This window comes from Perissodus microlepis, chromosome 14, assembly GCF_051167445.1.
Source record: "Perissodus microlepis isolate ML-2025 ecotype Zambia chromosome 14, ASM5116744v1, whole genome shotgun sequence".
Taxonomy (NCBI): Eukaryota; Metazoa; Chordata; class Actinopteri; order Cichliformes; family Cichlidae; genus Perissodus; species Perissodus microlepis.
The window spans coordinates 2,191,115-2,204,891 of NC_140474.1; the positions used below are offsets into that span (position 1 = coordinate 2,191,115).

Below are 13,777 nucleotides of genomic sequence, written 5' to 3' on the forward strand. Positions count from 1 at the left end.
CAGCGCCGGCCTCATTTTCCGTACGTTAAACGTATACAGCAGCGCTGCACATGTTCTATTAAAACTCAGCACGAACGCTTCTGCGAAGCCCGAGGAGCAGCCAGAAGATCAAAAGCATCCCGGCCGTGTCCTCCTCTGTCCAACGCGCTCAATAACAGCATGTTTCAGATGCATTTGTTAGAGGGAAGCATCCTGAACCAGCAGAATCTCATTAGAAGAGGGAAAATTCAAAGCTTGTAAACAGCGAAGGGAAAACTATAAAACCTAAAATGATTCATATTATGAGCCTGAATAGACTGAAACGCCAAAGATTCCACCGATTTACACTTTAAAAAGACCGAACAAAAACAGGAAAATCCACACATCATCACGCTGGTCGGTTTGATTTATTCTGGGTTTATTACCAATGGTAAGTTTACATCAACATGCATATTGAGACAAATGATCTCTGGACTCGTTGCTCTGGAGAAAGAATAAAACTCAGAGGCCTCGGAGGGCGGCAATCATCGGTTTATCTGCAGCAGATCTGACTGAAAGTCTTTGTTTTTTCCTAAATGAGTGTAAACCAGAAATGCAGCACGTCGTCCTCTTTGTAAAACACGCTGCTGTTTAAAGCCAAGAACGAGCCACCGCATCAGACTCGTGTACAGCGCCGTGCGCAGGTCTTACGCCTCTCCTCTAATCTTTATACTCTGCAGGAAAATGAGAACCAAGTGCAGCGATTTATTGAAACACGGTCTCTATGAGGCAGAAACAGGTAAAGACACGAATGCATGTTTAAACATTCGAGTCAGACCGTCTCAGTCCTGAAGCAGCCGCCTGACGCTGGAAACACGTCAGCTTCATGCAGTGTTTGTGTATGGATGCACGGTGGTTGGATGCATCGGGAGGGGTGATGAGTCAGAGTACCGGGCTGTGGTCGACTCCACAGCCCGGTACTCTCCAGCACAGGCTGTAAAATCTCTCCAGGCTTCTTGAAGGACACTCAAAGCTCTTCTGTTTTTGTTCTGCTCTGCCGGGATGACCCCACACTGCTTCAGTAATGCTACGCTGCAGGAGGCTCCACTGTGCGCTTTCACTGCGTTGGGATCATGGTCAGGCTTTGCAGAAGGATCAAATTCAGTCTGATGGTACTTTGTTAAAACTGATGAATCGAACGTCACTGACTGAAATCCAGACCCGGCCTCCACTGTGGCCTCACTGTTGGACCTCCTCTGTACATATCGCCACAGATTTGGACTCATCGCTCCTTCTGACCTGTTGTTACCGATTTTCAGTCCAGTTCTTGTGTAGTTTGGATGGTTCAGCTGAAGGCTCTGTGATTTTTAGGCTGAACACTTGTTTTGTCCAGTTTCCTCAAATTTTTTAAGGACACACTGCACTCCGTGCGAGATCCGCCAGGTTTTCTGCTAATAGTTCAGAGAATCCATTGTTGGTCCATAAATGACATTTTATGACAAACTACTATCTTCAGGATTTTTCACAGATTCAACTAAAGAAACTAGAATAAATCATCGGTTTGTGTGACAGGCTGCTTTCATCAAAGAGCCTGAAGATAAAATTTAAGATGGATTCTGGCAGGTCGTTATGTGCAGAGACATAACGACTTTACCTCGGAGCCTTTATGATGCCTGAGTGATGAGGTCAGAGTTAAATGGAAACAAAGAAAAACGTCTGAAAATGGTCAGGTACGAGGACTGGACTGGAAACGAGGGAACACTGAAGGATCTTCAGAAAGCTGGAGGAGGATTCTTTGTGAAAAATGACAAGTCTGACTGCTTGGAAGCAAAATAGAGAGAAATGAGGGGTTGCTTAAGACTTCTGCACAACTGTGTACAGCATAAGAACCAGGCGTGGCTCGGCATGCATCTTTGGTAGCTTCGTCACGTGGAGGTGATCTCTGTGGATCGATCACATGTTCAGTCAGGGTGGCAGGTCGGGTCAACACTTCAGGCTCTCTGACGTGTTCCCGAACACGTCTGCTGGTGGCCTAATATTGCTGAGCTATGCAAGCTAACGTGATCTAGTTTGATCTAATGAAGCCCTCATAGGACCAGACCAGGTACGACAGGTGAGCCACCCCGAGCCAAACACTGTCGCCAAGATTTCCTCCACTCCTCCAAAACAGTCTGTTGTTCTTCCTCAGAGTCACGTCTCATCCACCAGGATGTGCTCACACAGACAGAACATCAGACTTCAACCTCTGTGGAAATGAAAGACCTCATCCCTCTCGCTGTTACGCCCTGGACGCATATTCGTCTACGCCACAGCGCCCGACGCCGCTTGGCGCTCTGACATATTCACCAAACTCTCATAAATGCTACTTATTGTTTATTTGTATCATTATAAACAATATTCATGATGTGACGTTCGCCTCCAACAGCACAGTCTGAGACACACACACAGGAATAGAAAATAAAATACACATTCTCAAAGTGTGGCAGATGACAGCTGATCTCAGGTCAGATCCAGCGAGTGGCGAGGCGACCGGAGCTGGAGTGGCGACGGCAGCGCTGATTCCCGATCAGCCTCCAACCACCAGCAACCAGAGTTTAGACCGACCTGGATCCTCTCCATCAGAGGCTTAAAAATGCATCAGGTGTCACAAAGATGAGGCCCCACCTCCACAAAAACCAGGAAGTGCAGGGCCAGTTAAAGTCCTAGCTCCGGTCCAGCGCAACAGCCCCGCCCACTGAGACGTCCGTGACGGCGGAGACCGTTCGCCTGCAGCACACGGGTCTCTCCCCTCCTCTCTCTCCCCTCACCTCGGACGAGTGATAGGTGGAAAGCGAGCAGGGGAGGGGGTGGGGCTCATTGCTGCTTGGAGCGCCAAAACCGCGAGGCGATGGAGCCGATCGAGAGTCCCTGTTTCTTCTGCTGGGAGAGCTCGGACAGACGCTGCTCCTCCTCCTGACGGGCAGAGAAAACAGAGTCAAAGCTGTTCCAGGTGAAACCTGTGACAGGTGCGTTTGATTTCTCCTCCTACCTGTGCCAGCTGAGCCTGTCGGCGCTTGAAGGCCTCGATGGGGTCTTCCTCCAGCGCGTAGTTCTCCAACACCGAACGCACGTCGTCCACGCCGCTCATAGCGATGGCTGATGGAGAGGCGGAGACGGAGGAGGTGAAACAACAACAGACAGGAAACACGGCAAGGTCAACCAATCAAATATGAGCTTAGTGACAGTAGAGGGATGCACTGACGAACACAAGAAGCAGAAGTCAACTACAAAAACAAATTAAATTAAAGAACGGCTGGGTGACAGGACGGTCCCTGAACGCCTCGCCGTGCGTCTTACTCTTGAGGAAGTTGGCGAGGTCGTAGAGCGTTCGGTCCTCAGAGTTTCCGTCCCATTTCTTCAGAGCCAGGCCGTTGAAAGGCTGCAGGCTGAACGCCTCCCGCTTACAGTCCACCACGATGACCTTACTGCTGTCGCGGTTCAGACACGACACATCCTAACAGACACACACACACACACACACACACACACACGTTTACTCTCCTGCTGCAGATAAAATCACTAATTCGATGACTGATGAGAGAAACGCCTCCTCCATCACTCCAGCCCGACTAAAGTTGACACTGGTGATCTTTCATGCCTCATCAAATTACCTTAATGACCCTTAAGGTAACACTTGCTAGCCCCAGCTGGTGTGTGTGTGTGTGTGTGTGTGTAGGTATTTTTCAGACTCAGGATGTGGTTTTGGTGCCATGGTTACAACTGGGTTATGGTTAGGTTTAGGCTCAGGGTTAGGCATTCACTTTTGATGGTTAGGGTAAAGGGCGAGGGGAAGCATTATTTCAATTAGATGTCCCCACAAGGAATGAATACCCGACGTGTGTGAGTGAGACAGATGGAGAGGGACTCTGTCTGTGGCCCAATCATCCTCCACGTCCTCACAGCTGATGAAAGAAGGCCGCTGTTCTCCTCCACGTTGTGTTTGTGTGAAGGAATCAAGCTGCCACTGAAGAATCGGACCTTCTCAGTCTTTTATGCCATTGTGGAGGAATTTTGCTCTTCTTTCCAGCATTGCTTCAGTTCATTGAGATTTGAACGGTGGATCTAAGCACAGCTCTCTGAAGGTGTCAGCAGGCTGGCCAGTCTGGACTTTTTCTTTTTCAGCCATTCTGTTGGAGATTTACTGCCTGGCTCAACTCAGCGACTGCAAAGTGCTTAAATCGTCATCCCTCGTCCACCTGTCGGTATGAGGCGTTTGTGCGGAGTTTGGATCTCTGCAGTTGAGGACAAACCTCTCCACATTGGTATCATCCATTTGAAGGACGCTGTTCCAGAAGTGGTTTATTCAGCCTTTGTAAACCTCAGTTAAGGAAATGGCCTCGTAGCCCTCCCTCAGCAGACGCTTCTCTAAGATCACTGCTGATTGCAGACCTGCAAACTGCCCAAACCTCTGCTTTTATAGGGAAGCTTGAGCTTTCAGATGATCAGTTAATCAGTGCATTTGATAGTCGACACCTGGCTGCTCCTTTCCCTCTTCCACATATTGTTTGTGCATTTCGTCTTCGTTTCAGGTACATGAATAATGACTATGAATGTATGTGTAGAGAAGATGCAATAGAGCAACATGGCGTGGACGTCTGACAACGATGGTCTCTGATCTTAATTAGAGCTCTTATGATGCCATGTAACCAATAAAAGCCGTCTGAAGCCTGTCATGTTGAATGTTCTAAATACTTGTCGATTCAAACTGTGAAACATTGGCTTCACTCTAGAACGGCAGCTGGACGGGACTAAAGCAGGAGTTTGCTCCAGGTTGGGGGTTAACTAACACACACACACACACACACACACACACACAGTTACGTCAATGAAAGGTCGCGCCCCGACAACTTCCCCAGCACCGCACTTCTCCGTCTTTGTATGAAAATTCCTCTCGTCAAATCTGCCGTGCGATGTTATTGGCAGGCGCCATCTGTGGCTGCCCTCTCCGTTGGGAGATTAGAAATAGGAATGACATCTACTGCTGTGCAGCGTCCAGCAGAGGAAACTTTGCCGTCACAGAAGCTCACAAACACCAGCGTGACTCCCTCCTGCGAGACCCTCGGCTCATGTTCTCGGCAAATTGGGCAGCAGCATTTTTACAGAGCCGGTGAAGTGCTAAGAAATTGTCGTGGTTCGAATTTTGAGGAAGAGACATACGACTGGAAGTCCATAGTGGGTCAACACAAATTATTTTATTAAAACACACAGTACAGTGTGGGAAGAAACTTGCAACAGCAATCTTACAATCTTCCTCGAGCAGACCGCTCCCCATCCTTATATTACCCTGATGACATCACAGTTAGATCTTACTCGAAATGATAACAGTTCAAAAAGTTCCCCTTATATAGACATCCGATACTACTTTAGAGACAAACAAGTGTGTGATATGTTGTGCAACTTTGTGAGACTGTGTGTCCAACCGAGAGATTGTCCTGAGACGACCTCCCTGTTCTTAATACGTGCGGGAGTGAACGTGCGTGTTTTACATGACTCTCTATGTGCATGTTGGTGTGGGCCTGAATCTGTGTGTAAGTGAATGTAGAAGGCCCTACTGGACCCACAGCTTCGAGAGGTGTGAATACAATAATTTGGATACCATTTGCAACATCTTAAGCAGATAGAAAGAATGATAGAGAACAACAATAGATTAATTAAAGTGATGATAAACTGTACTAATAAAGTAACGATGAAACAATGACAGTGCATGTAACTGATAACAAAGTCAAAGTGACCGTAAAATAACATGTTTTTCTTGACAAAATGCTGCACACACTCACAACTACAGTTTAGGTAAATGTATTATGTACTGTACTGCAAGCTGACAGTAAGATTCTACTTATCCCAATCATATCAGAGCCTGACTCCGCCCACTGCATGGTCTTGAAAAAGACCAAAACATTTATTTGGGTCATTTCGAGCTGGATGGCTCCTCCTCTCCAACATCTTCTCCCTCTGATGTCTTGGGGCACTGCAGTAGTTGGCAGATGCATCAGTTTGAGGAGTCCGCTTGTCCTGTTATTGATGGACCAGCATGCAGACTGAAACAGTGGGGCCAATACTTAGGCACACTTAGCTAGTACCGGGTTGAACCTTCTTTTTCCTTCAGAGCCGTTTTAATTCTTCATGTCTCAGATTCCTCGACATGACACGTGTCACACAGCTGCTGCACGTCTATGACCTCCCACTCCACTACATCATAAAAAAATGACTATTTGATTAAGATTAAGTGACTGTGGATGTTTGAGTGAACGTCACGGTCAAGAAACCAGTTTGATGATCTGAGTTTGTAACGTGGTGATTTATTCTGCAGCCACTCAGGACTGAGGAGAGAAGAGTCCACCAAGGAAATAACCCCACACCATCACACCAGCAGCCTGAACTGGTGACACAGGCACGATGGATCCATGCTTTCATGAGGTTTAGCCACATTCTGACCAGGTTTGTCTTTCCGGTCTTCTGCTGCCCAGATTTGGTGAGTCTGTGTGAGCTGTCGTCTCATTTTCCTGTTCGTAGCTGACAGGAGTGACACTCATTGTGGTCTTCTGCTGCTGTAGCCCAGCTCGAAGCTGTCGGTGCATTCTCCTCTGACCTCTGGTATCAACAAGTCATTTTCTCGCGGAGAACTCCTGCTCATAGGACATTTTCGAATTGGACCGTTTTCTGTAAACTCAGATGGTTGGTGGAAAAATCCCAGCAGATTAGCAGTTTCTGCACCGTTCAAAGTCACTAAAATCACATTTCTTTCCCATTCTGGTGCTCAGTCTGAACTTCAGCAGGTCTTCCTGGGCGTGGTTATATGCTCTACATGTACTTTAACCATAACTATTGTTGCAGTTCATTACTGCCTTTTTTAAACTGTATTTATTCTTTTTAACTGTATTGCTTATTGCACTGCAGAGGCTGGTGAGAAACAGTATTTCGTTTCAGGCTGGGTAACTCCATAAAAATGACTTCTTGAGTCTACATGTGACTGGCTGATTAAATATTTACTGAAACAATAAAATATCCTTGAAATTCAAAAAGCATTAAGTTTATTATTTAACTCTGTGCTTAAAAATGTTACTCTGAGCAGCTCTTTGTGGTTTCATTGGGATATTTTCTGAGTTAATGAGTGAAATGTACTTTATATTAATGTTAAATGTATTCTGAGTTTGTTATAACAGATTAAGGTCATTTTTAGAGCGAGAAGCGTGCACATGTACGTGAACCAATACAAGAGCTGGGATCCCTTCAGTGTGTTTTAGTGTCTGCAGACCTCCAGATTTGGGGTTTTGCATATATAAACTAAACATCAGGCTTAAAATTAATGATTTAAAAATAACGAAGTTAATCCAACTGTTGCGTTTCTTATCCGGCAGCAGCCAACAAATAATAAGACGTCTGATCCACTTCAGGCCAGCAGCCGACGCTCGGATGCAGGCCAGCCAACAATAGGCAGAGGAAGGGTTGACGCTGAGGTAATTATCTCATTGTGGTGTTAGTTTAATATTCCTGAAGGAATATCAGACAGTGGAGAATAAAACAGCTGGTAGAACAGGATCAGTACGCCTCATTAGACCGAACGTTCGCCACAAACCCAGATTATACTCTGAAATCAAAAGACAGCCATTGTTTTTCCAACTCAGCGATCAAGCATCCATGCAGAGCAGCTTTGCTCATTTTTAGGTGCGGAATAAGAAACAAAGCTAAAATAATAACTAATGTAGACGATGCACAAATATAATTACATTTTTAAGTTTTATTTAAAAAGCACCAAGCACCGCCAAGGTGCTCGTTATTGTAAGGTAAATATCCTAAATGATACAAAGAGAACCCCAACAGTCAGATGATCCCTGTGGAGCAAGCACTTGGCGACAGTGGGAAGAAAAAAACCCTTTTAACAGGGAGAAACCTCACAATCCACCTGACAAACGAAAGCATCCATAAAGACTGATCGGAGCTAAATATTTCCCCTAAATCTGAGGGACTCGGAAAAAACTGGAACCAAAACCGGAAAATTAGCCAAAATACATTTTTTGAAGTTTTCTCCAGTTACAGAAAAGAAAACAGACTTCAGATTGTGACTCTGTGATGTCTGTTTGAAGCCTGATGGTGTTTGTTTGGATCAAACTCGTCCACGGCTGCTAAAAGCACAGCCACAGGCATCATTAAACAACTGTTTTAATTTCACAGGGACTTAATAACTTTCTCTTGTTGCCATATACAGCACTTTAACTCTCTCTCAGCATCTGTTGCATTCAGCCTGTCTTGGCATTATGGAGATGAGCTGGTAAAGTGTGTCTTTGCTCTGGGAAGTAGGTTAAACCAGCTCCTTCCAGCCTCCACCCAGCTCTTTAATGCACAGAGATGGCAGTTGGAGGGAGACAGAAGGAGGAGGAGGACGAAGAAAGTGGGGTGAGGGAGGGTGAAAGGGAGGTGACATAAGAGGAAGAGGGGAGAAAGGAAGCAGAAGGTTAATGAGGCCTGAGAGGGAGAGCGAGGGGAGGAGGAGAAATCAATTTGTGCAGCAGAAGGCGAACATGGAGCGAGGACACGGGGGGTAACGCAGCACCGCCGAGCTGCTGTAACAGAGTTTAGAAACTTAAACGTCCTGCTCACGGTTTCATCTTCTGGAAGTAGCTGGAAAGTAAAAGTTTGGACACCAAACCTGATCAGGCAGTAGTAGTGGATTATCGATTAGTTTGGTCTGGTGGTGCAACAGAGGCGATTAAGAAACGAATGCTTCTTTGTTGTGGGCATAGAACAATGTTGTTAACTGTAAACTTCATGCTTCACTTGGATTTATCAGAAATATGTCCGCTCAGATTCTTTCTGTATTTTGTATAGAAAATGTGTTTCAGTGTATTTATAATTGAGCCATTTGTTAACTTTGTAATTTACTGTATTATTTAATTGGTTCAGTCTGTTACTGTCTTAGAGCAGGGGTCTCAAACTCGTGGCCCAGGGGCCACTTGTGGCCCACGTCACCCCTAGAATAGAATAATCTTTATTATCCCACGGATAAGAAATCTCGGCTACAGAGCGCTTACAGCACGGGAAAATAAAATAGAAAAGGAAGACACAAGGTGGTCCTATAAACATAAGCAACCAAAGTTCGTATATACAGGTAACAATGTACAGAATATGTATAGAAAAATTGAGAAAATTGTACAGAGATTTGTATAAAATGTACGGTAAACAAACAGCCTGGTGAGTAAGACGACCAAAAGCATGTTAAGCTGCATCACAGAGTCTGACAGCTGCAGTAAGAACGACCTCCTTCCTACTGCTGAACGAGCTGCTCCGTGTTCAGTCTCATGCAGGGGTGGGAGGTGATGTCCGTGATGGATGTTAGCTTAGACAACATCCTCTCCTCCCCAACCTGCTCGATGGACCTCAGCGGACAGTCCAGGACAGAGCTGGCCCTCCTGACCGTCCCTCTCTGCCACTCCACCATTACAGCAGACCGCAGCATAGAAACTAGCAGGCGCCACCACGGTGTCGTAAAAAACTATATTAATGTGAAGAAATAGAACTCAGTTTGACCCTTGAAGTGACTCTTTGTGTTCGGAGGATTTCTTTGTTGTTGAGTCCAATGTTGAAATAAGTTCTTTAAATGCTTGAATATGAAGCGACATGAGCAAAGAGCACAAACCTGCTGAGGCTGTGTTAGCTCAGTGAGAGTCACTTATGTCACGTTTGGGTTGTGTTAAATACGAACACAATGACAGCAGCAGTGCCGCCACGTGTGTGACGGACAGAGACGACCGATGGGTTTATTTGGCGCTTCAAGGCTTCAGTTAGTTAAGGGGGAGGAAAAAAATGTGTTCACGTTTGCAGTTTTGTTTTGTTATACAATATTTAAAATTTACAAAACAAACAAACAAAACGCTACAATTTAGGAAATATTTGTGGGCGTTTCCTTGTTTGTTTTTGTACTACTTGAACACTAAAGTGTCCTCCAATGAGACGGCAGTGTCAGCAGAGGCTCGCGGCTCATTTCAGTTTCAGACCCGTTTCTGAGCAGAGACGCTTTTATTACACAGAGCAATAAAACAATAAAACTGGGTTTAAAAAACTTTCTTTGGTCTGACCTTCAGGTAGAAACCGTGTGCGGAGGTACTGACGGCTAATGTAAATGTTATCAGTGTTTACCCCGACACTGGTAACATGATAACACACACCAACGACAGGAGGCATCGTTGGAGTGTTTTTCACTGCTGCAGGTAACGGGGATCAGAAACTAAACGACCACAGCACCCTGACCTCACCTGGAGCGGAGCAGCTCTATAAGAACCAGTCAACGAACCATAAACTACACAGTGAGTGTGTACGGACACCTCAGCGTTTTAATTAATGAAGGAAGACAACAGGAACAAAGACTACGTTAGTTATACGTGTTTCACTGTTAACAGTCGACTTAAGAAGCGAACGAGATGCTTTGGGATGATTTTAGTTAAACTCGTCACGCCCCGCCCTTCACAGAGGGGGCGCTGTCTCGTTTTAAAATTTACATTGTGAGATTATAATATTATCTTATGCCACGTTATGCCCCTGATTAATGATTGTGAGGTTATTATGTAGTTTTAGTTTGCATTATTCTCCTGAATTAGAAGAAGGTGATAACTATTACATTTGTTAAACTGATTGGTATTACATTGGACTGCTGATTTATTGTGAATGAATGATATTGTTTATGATGCATTATACTGCTGAGGTATAAGAAATACTGTTTGCAGAGTCAGGACTTTGCTTTTTCTGATAGTAGAGGAGCACATTCCACGGGAGCTTCACTCCCGCCGCTGTTAAAGGCAGACGAAACAGGGAGCCAAGGCCACAAGTCAGGCTCGTTAGGAGTTAGGAAAATGTGAATGTTTAGGCTTTTACGACTAGGTGGGGGTCAACAGTGGCTATAAGAGTTTGAGTAATGCTCCACCATTTGGAGATCGATGCTGTCGGTGGGCAGTGTTCATCTCCCCACGCGTGTGTTCATTAAAATCATTGTTTGACCGAAGCTCTTCTGGACCAGTGTTGTTTTTTGTGCTCACCCTCAACAACCCGTAACAACATCAATCCAGAAATCAGCACTGAAGATCGTTTAACACATGAATAGAGTTATCTAACACAAGCTGAACACTTCTTTAACTGAATCTCAAACTTTGACACTTTTTATTATTAAATGTGTAAAAAAAATTAGTTTTTGAACCACTGATGTGAAACATGAGATTATTCAAGAGCAAAGGTTTGTTGGTCAAAAACACCTTTAAATGTATGTTAGTGTCCTTTAAGTCAATATTTCTGTCATGTCAGGCTGACATAACACCACACAGACGAACACCTCAGCAGTAACCGCACACACACACACACACACCTTGATATGATGTCCCTCCACGTAACGTGTTGCGTCTCTGAAGAGACGGTACATGACGAAACCCTGAGGGTCGATGCTGTCGATCAGAGGATACGCCGTCTGCACACGAGAGGAAGCACAAAGCATGGATGCAAAGAGCTGATTTAATGTGTCGTCACGCCTCAGATTAGTAAATAAGACAGAAACACGCTCCTCCCCCCACGTGAGTTCAAAGTGGTACGATCCCATTAAAGAGGGCCGACCTGACGGCTCGTGTGGGAGCAGCAGGAGAGGGAACTGTAAGCTGTCTCTATGAGCAGCTGCTGAAACGCTCACCATGCCGGTCTCTGCGGTGAAGACGACGATCTCGTAGAGCGGCGCCACCTGCTGGAACAGGTAATCGATGCCCGGACGTTTCTTAAAGCGCCAACCTGTTGCCAACTGCAGAGAGAAAGAGCAGCTGTTTAAACACATCTGGATTGAAGCGTAGGGTTTCCAGCTGCTGCTCATCACGAACAAAGTCCTGCAGCTTTTTTTGCACTTTGGTGGACGCGAGCAGTTTGTTTCCCTTTCTGAGTTTCTCTGTTTATCATAATAAAGTTTTATCACATATATTGTTAAGAATACAACACAACACAGTGTCTGTGAGACCGGAAAAGAGTCATTAATAAAGGTTACATGAATCGTTTTGCAAAAGTATGAACGCGTGAGGCACCGACAGCTGCAGGAAGGAGATCTGACAGCCACTGTCTGGGCACGCTCAGAGGTCGTGACCTCGTCGCTCAGGCTGCTTTGAGTTAAACAGATAAAACAAGCTTTGTCCCATTATCACCTGTGTGTGTGTGTGTGTGTGTGTAACAGGAAGGAAGGCTGACACGGTCCAGCAGGTGAATGTGTTTGCCTGCTTTAACCGGCGGCAGGTGTTGGCTGCTGCGCACCTGTCAGGTAAGAGGCCTGTTTTACACGAGTGAAAAGGAGCAGACACTGAGACGAGCGGACAGGTGGTGGACACGCCTCCAGCACATCCTCCACCTGTCTCTCCTGAACTGTAACCTGTTTGTTAAAGGATCATTTCAGGATTATTCAGTCTTGAGGAGTTCACTGTAGCTCTTTGTGTGCTTCAAGTTTAAGGGAACGAGGACAGGAAACGAGGACAATAAGAGGCCAAACAAGCTCGCAGCAGCTTTCTAAAAAACACCAGGTGAGGAGCCGTGGAAGCAGGAAGCTACGTACCACAGCTCTAACTCTGGTTTCTTTGTTGGCGAACGGCCACTTGTCAAAAGGAGAAGACGTTTTAATGCTGCACGTGCCATTAAAGCGACTAATGGAGTTCATCTCCTGAGACGCTATTTGGCCAAACAATTAATATCCATTCTCTTCCGTTTATGTAATTCAAGGTCACAGGGGGAGGAGCCTATCCCAGCTGTCTCAGGGTGGGAGGCGGGGCACACCTTGGCCAGGTCGCAGGTCTGTCACAGGGATAACACAGCATCCATCCCGTTTTGGCTGCAGCAGGTCTCCTTTCTAGAAATCTGGCTAAATTTATTAGACCCTCCAAAACGTGACGATCCAGAGTTGCAGTCTTACACGCTTCTCTGCAGCTTCTCTCCTCCTGTTTTCCTCCAAAGCCCCATCAGAAAACATTATCTACAGCTACTCTCAGTACCATTGATATTTATTTAGTCTTCATCTCCAGTTCAGATCGTTCTGAGTAAACGTCAGTGATGACTTCCTCCAAACCATCAACGTGTCTTTTAGACGCCATCAGAAGACGTAGCACACACGCTGTGACACTATGCTGATGACACCCAGCTCTATCTGTCCATGAAGCCAGATAACACACACCAATGAGTTAAACTGCAGGAATGTCTTAAAGACATAAAGACCTGGATGGCCGCTAACTTTGTGCTGATGCCCGTTTCTGAATGATCACACCACCAAGCTTCTTACTGATGGTCTTGTAGCCCAACACAGCTGTGCAGGTCTATGATGAGCTCTTTGGTCTTACCCATGGTGGACAGGTGTGCTTTATACTAGAGTTGGATGTCTCGACGGACTTTGGTCTCGGTCTTGTTTCGGTCTTGCTGTCTCAGATCGACATAGTGGTCGGGAGAGAGTCGCTGCTCAGCTCTCACACAGTGGCTCAGCTATGCTCCAATCTAGAGATGGCACGATACCACTTTTTTATGTCCGATTCCGATATCATAAGTTTGGATATCTGCCGATACCGATATGAATCCGATATAGTGTGTTTTTTAATCAATAAAACGTTTTTTTAATATCTTGCTGCTTTTTGTATAAGTTCATACTCAAGTTAAAAAACAACAACACTAAAGCTATTCTGTTATACCTGTATGTAAAAAAACAAAAAACAAAACACACTGCACCCAAAATATTTCATAGATCAGCAACACTGATCAATCTAATAAACTTAAACCTACTCCATCCTCC

At 45.4% G+C, this 13,777-nt stretch overlaps 1 protein-coding gene across 1 annotated transcript in view; it reads right to left on the reverse strand.

The window, feature by feature from the left end:
- Positions 1-380: 380 nt before the first annotated feature.
- timm50 (translocase of inner mitochondrial membrane 50 homolog (S. cerevisiae)) overlaps positions 381-13,777 on the reverse strand; it is a 33,553-nt gene continuing 20,156 nt past the window's right edge. Inside the window, exons 7-11 of the mRNA XM_084950416.1 lie at positions 11,663-11,767; positions 11,348-11,446; positions 3,295-3,451; positions 2,987-3,093; positions 381-2,910 (exon numbers count right to left, since the gene is read on the reverse strand). Of these exons, the coding sequence (XP_084806542.1) occupies positions 2,812-2,910; positions 2,987-3,093; positions 3,295-3,451; positions 11,348-11,446; positions 11,663-11,767 (567 nt within the window). The 3' untranslated portion in view covers positions 381-2,811. The remainder of the gene's footprint in view (positions 2,911-2,986; positions 3,094-3,294; positions 3,452-11,347; positions 11,447-11,662; positions 11,768-13,777) is intronic.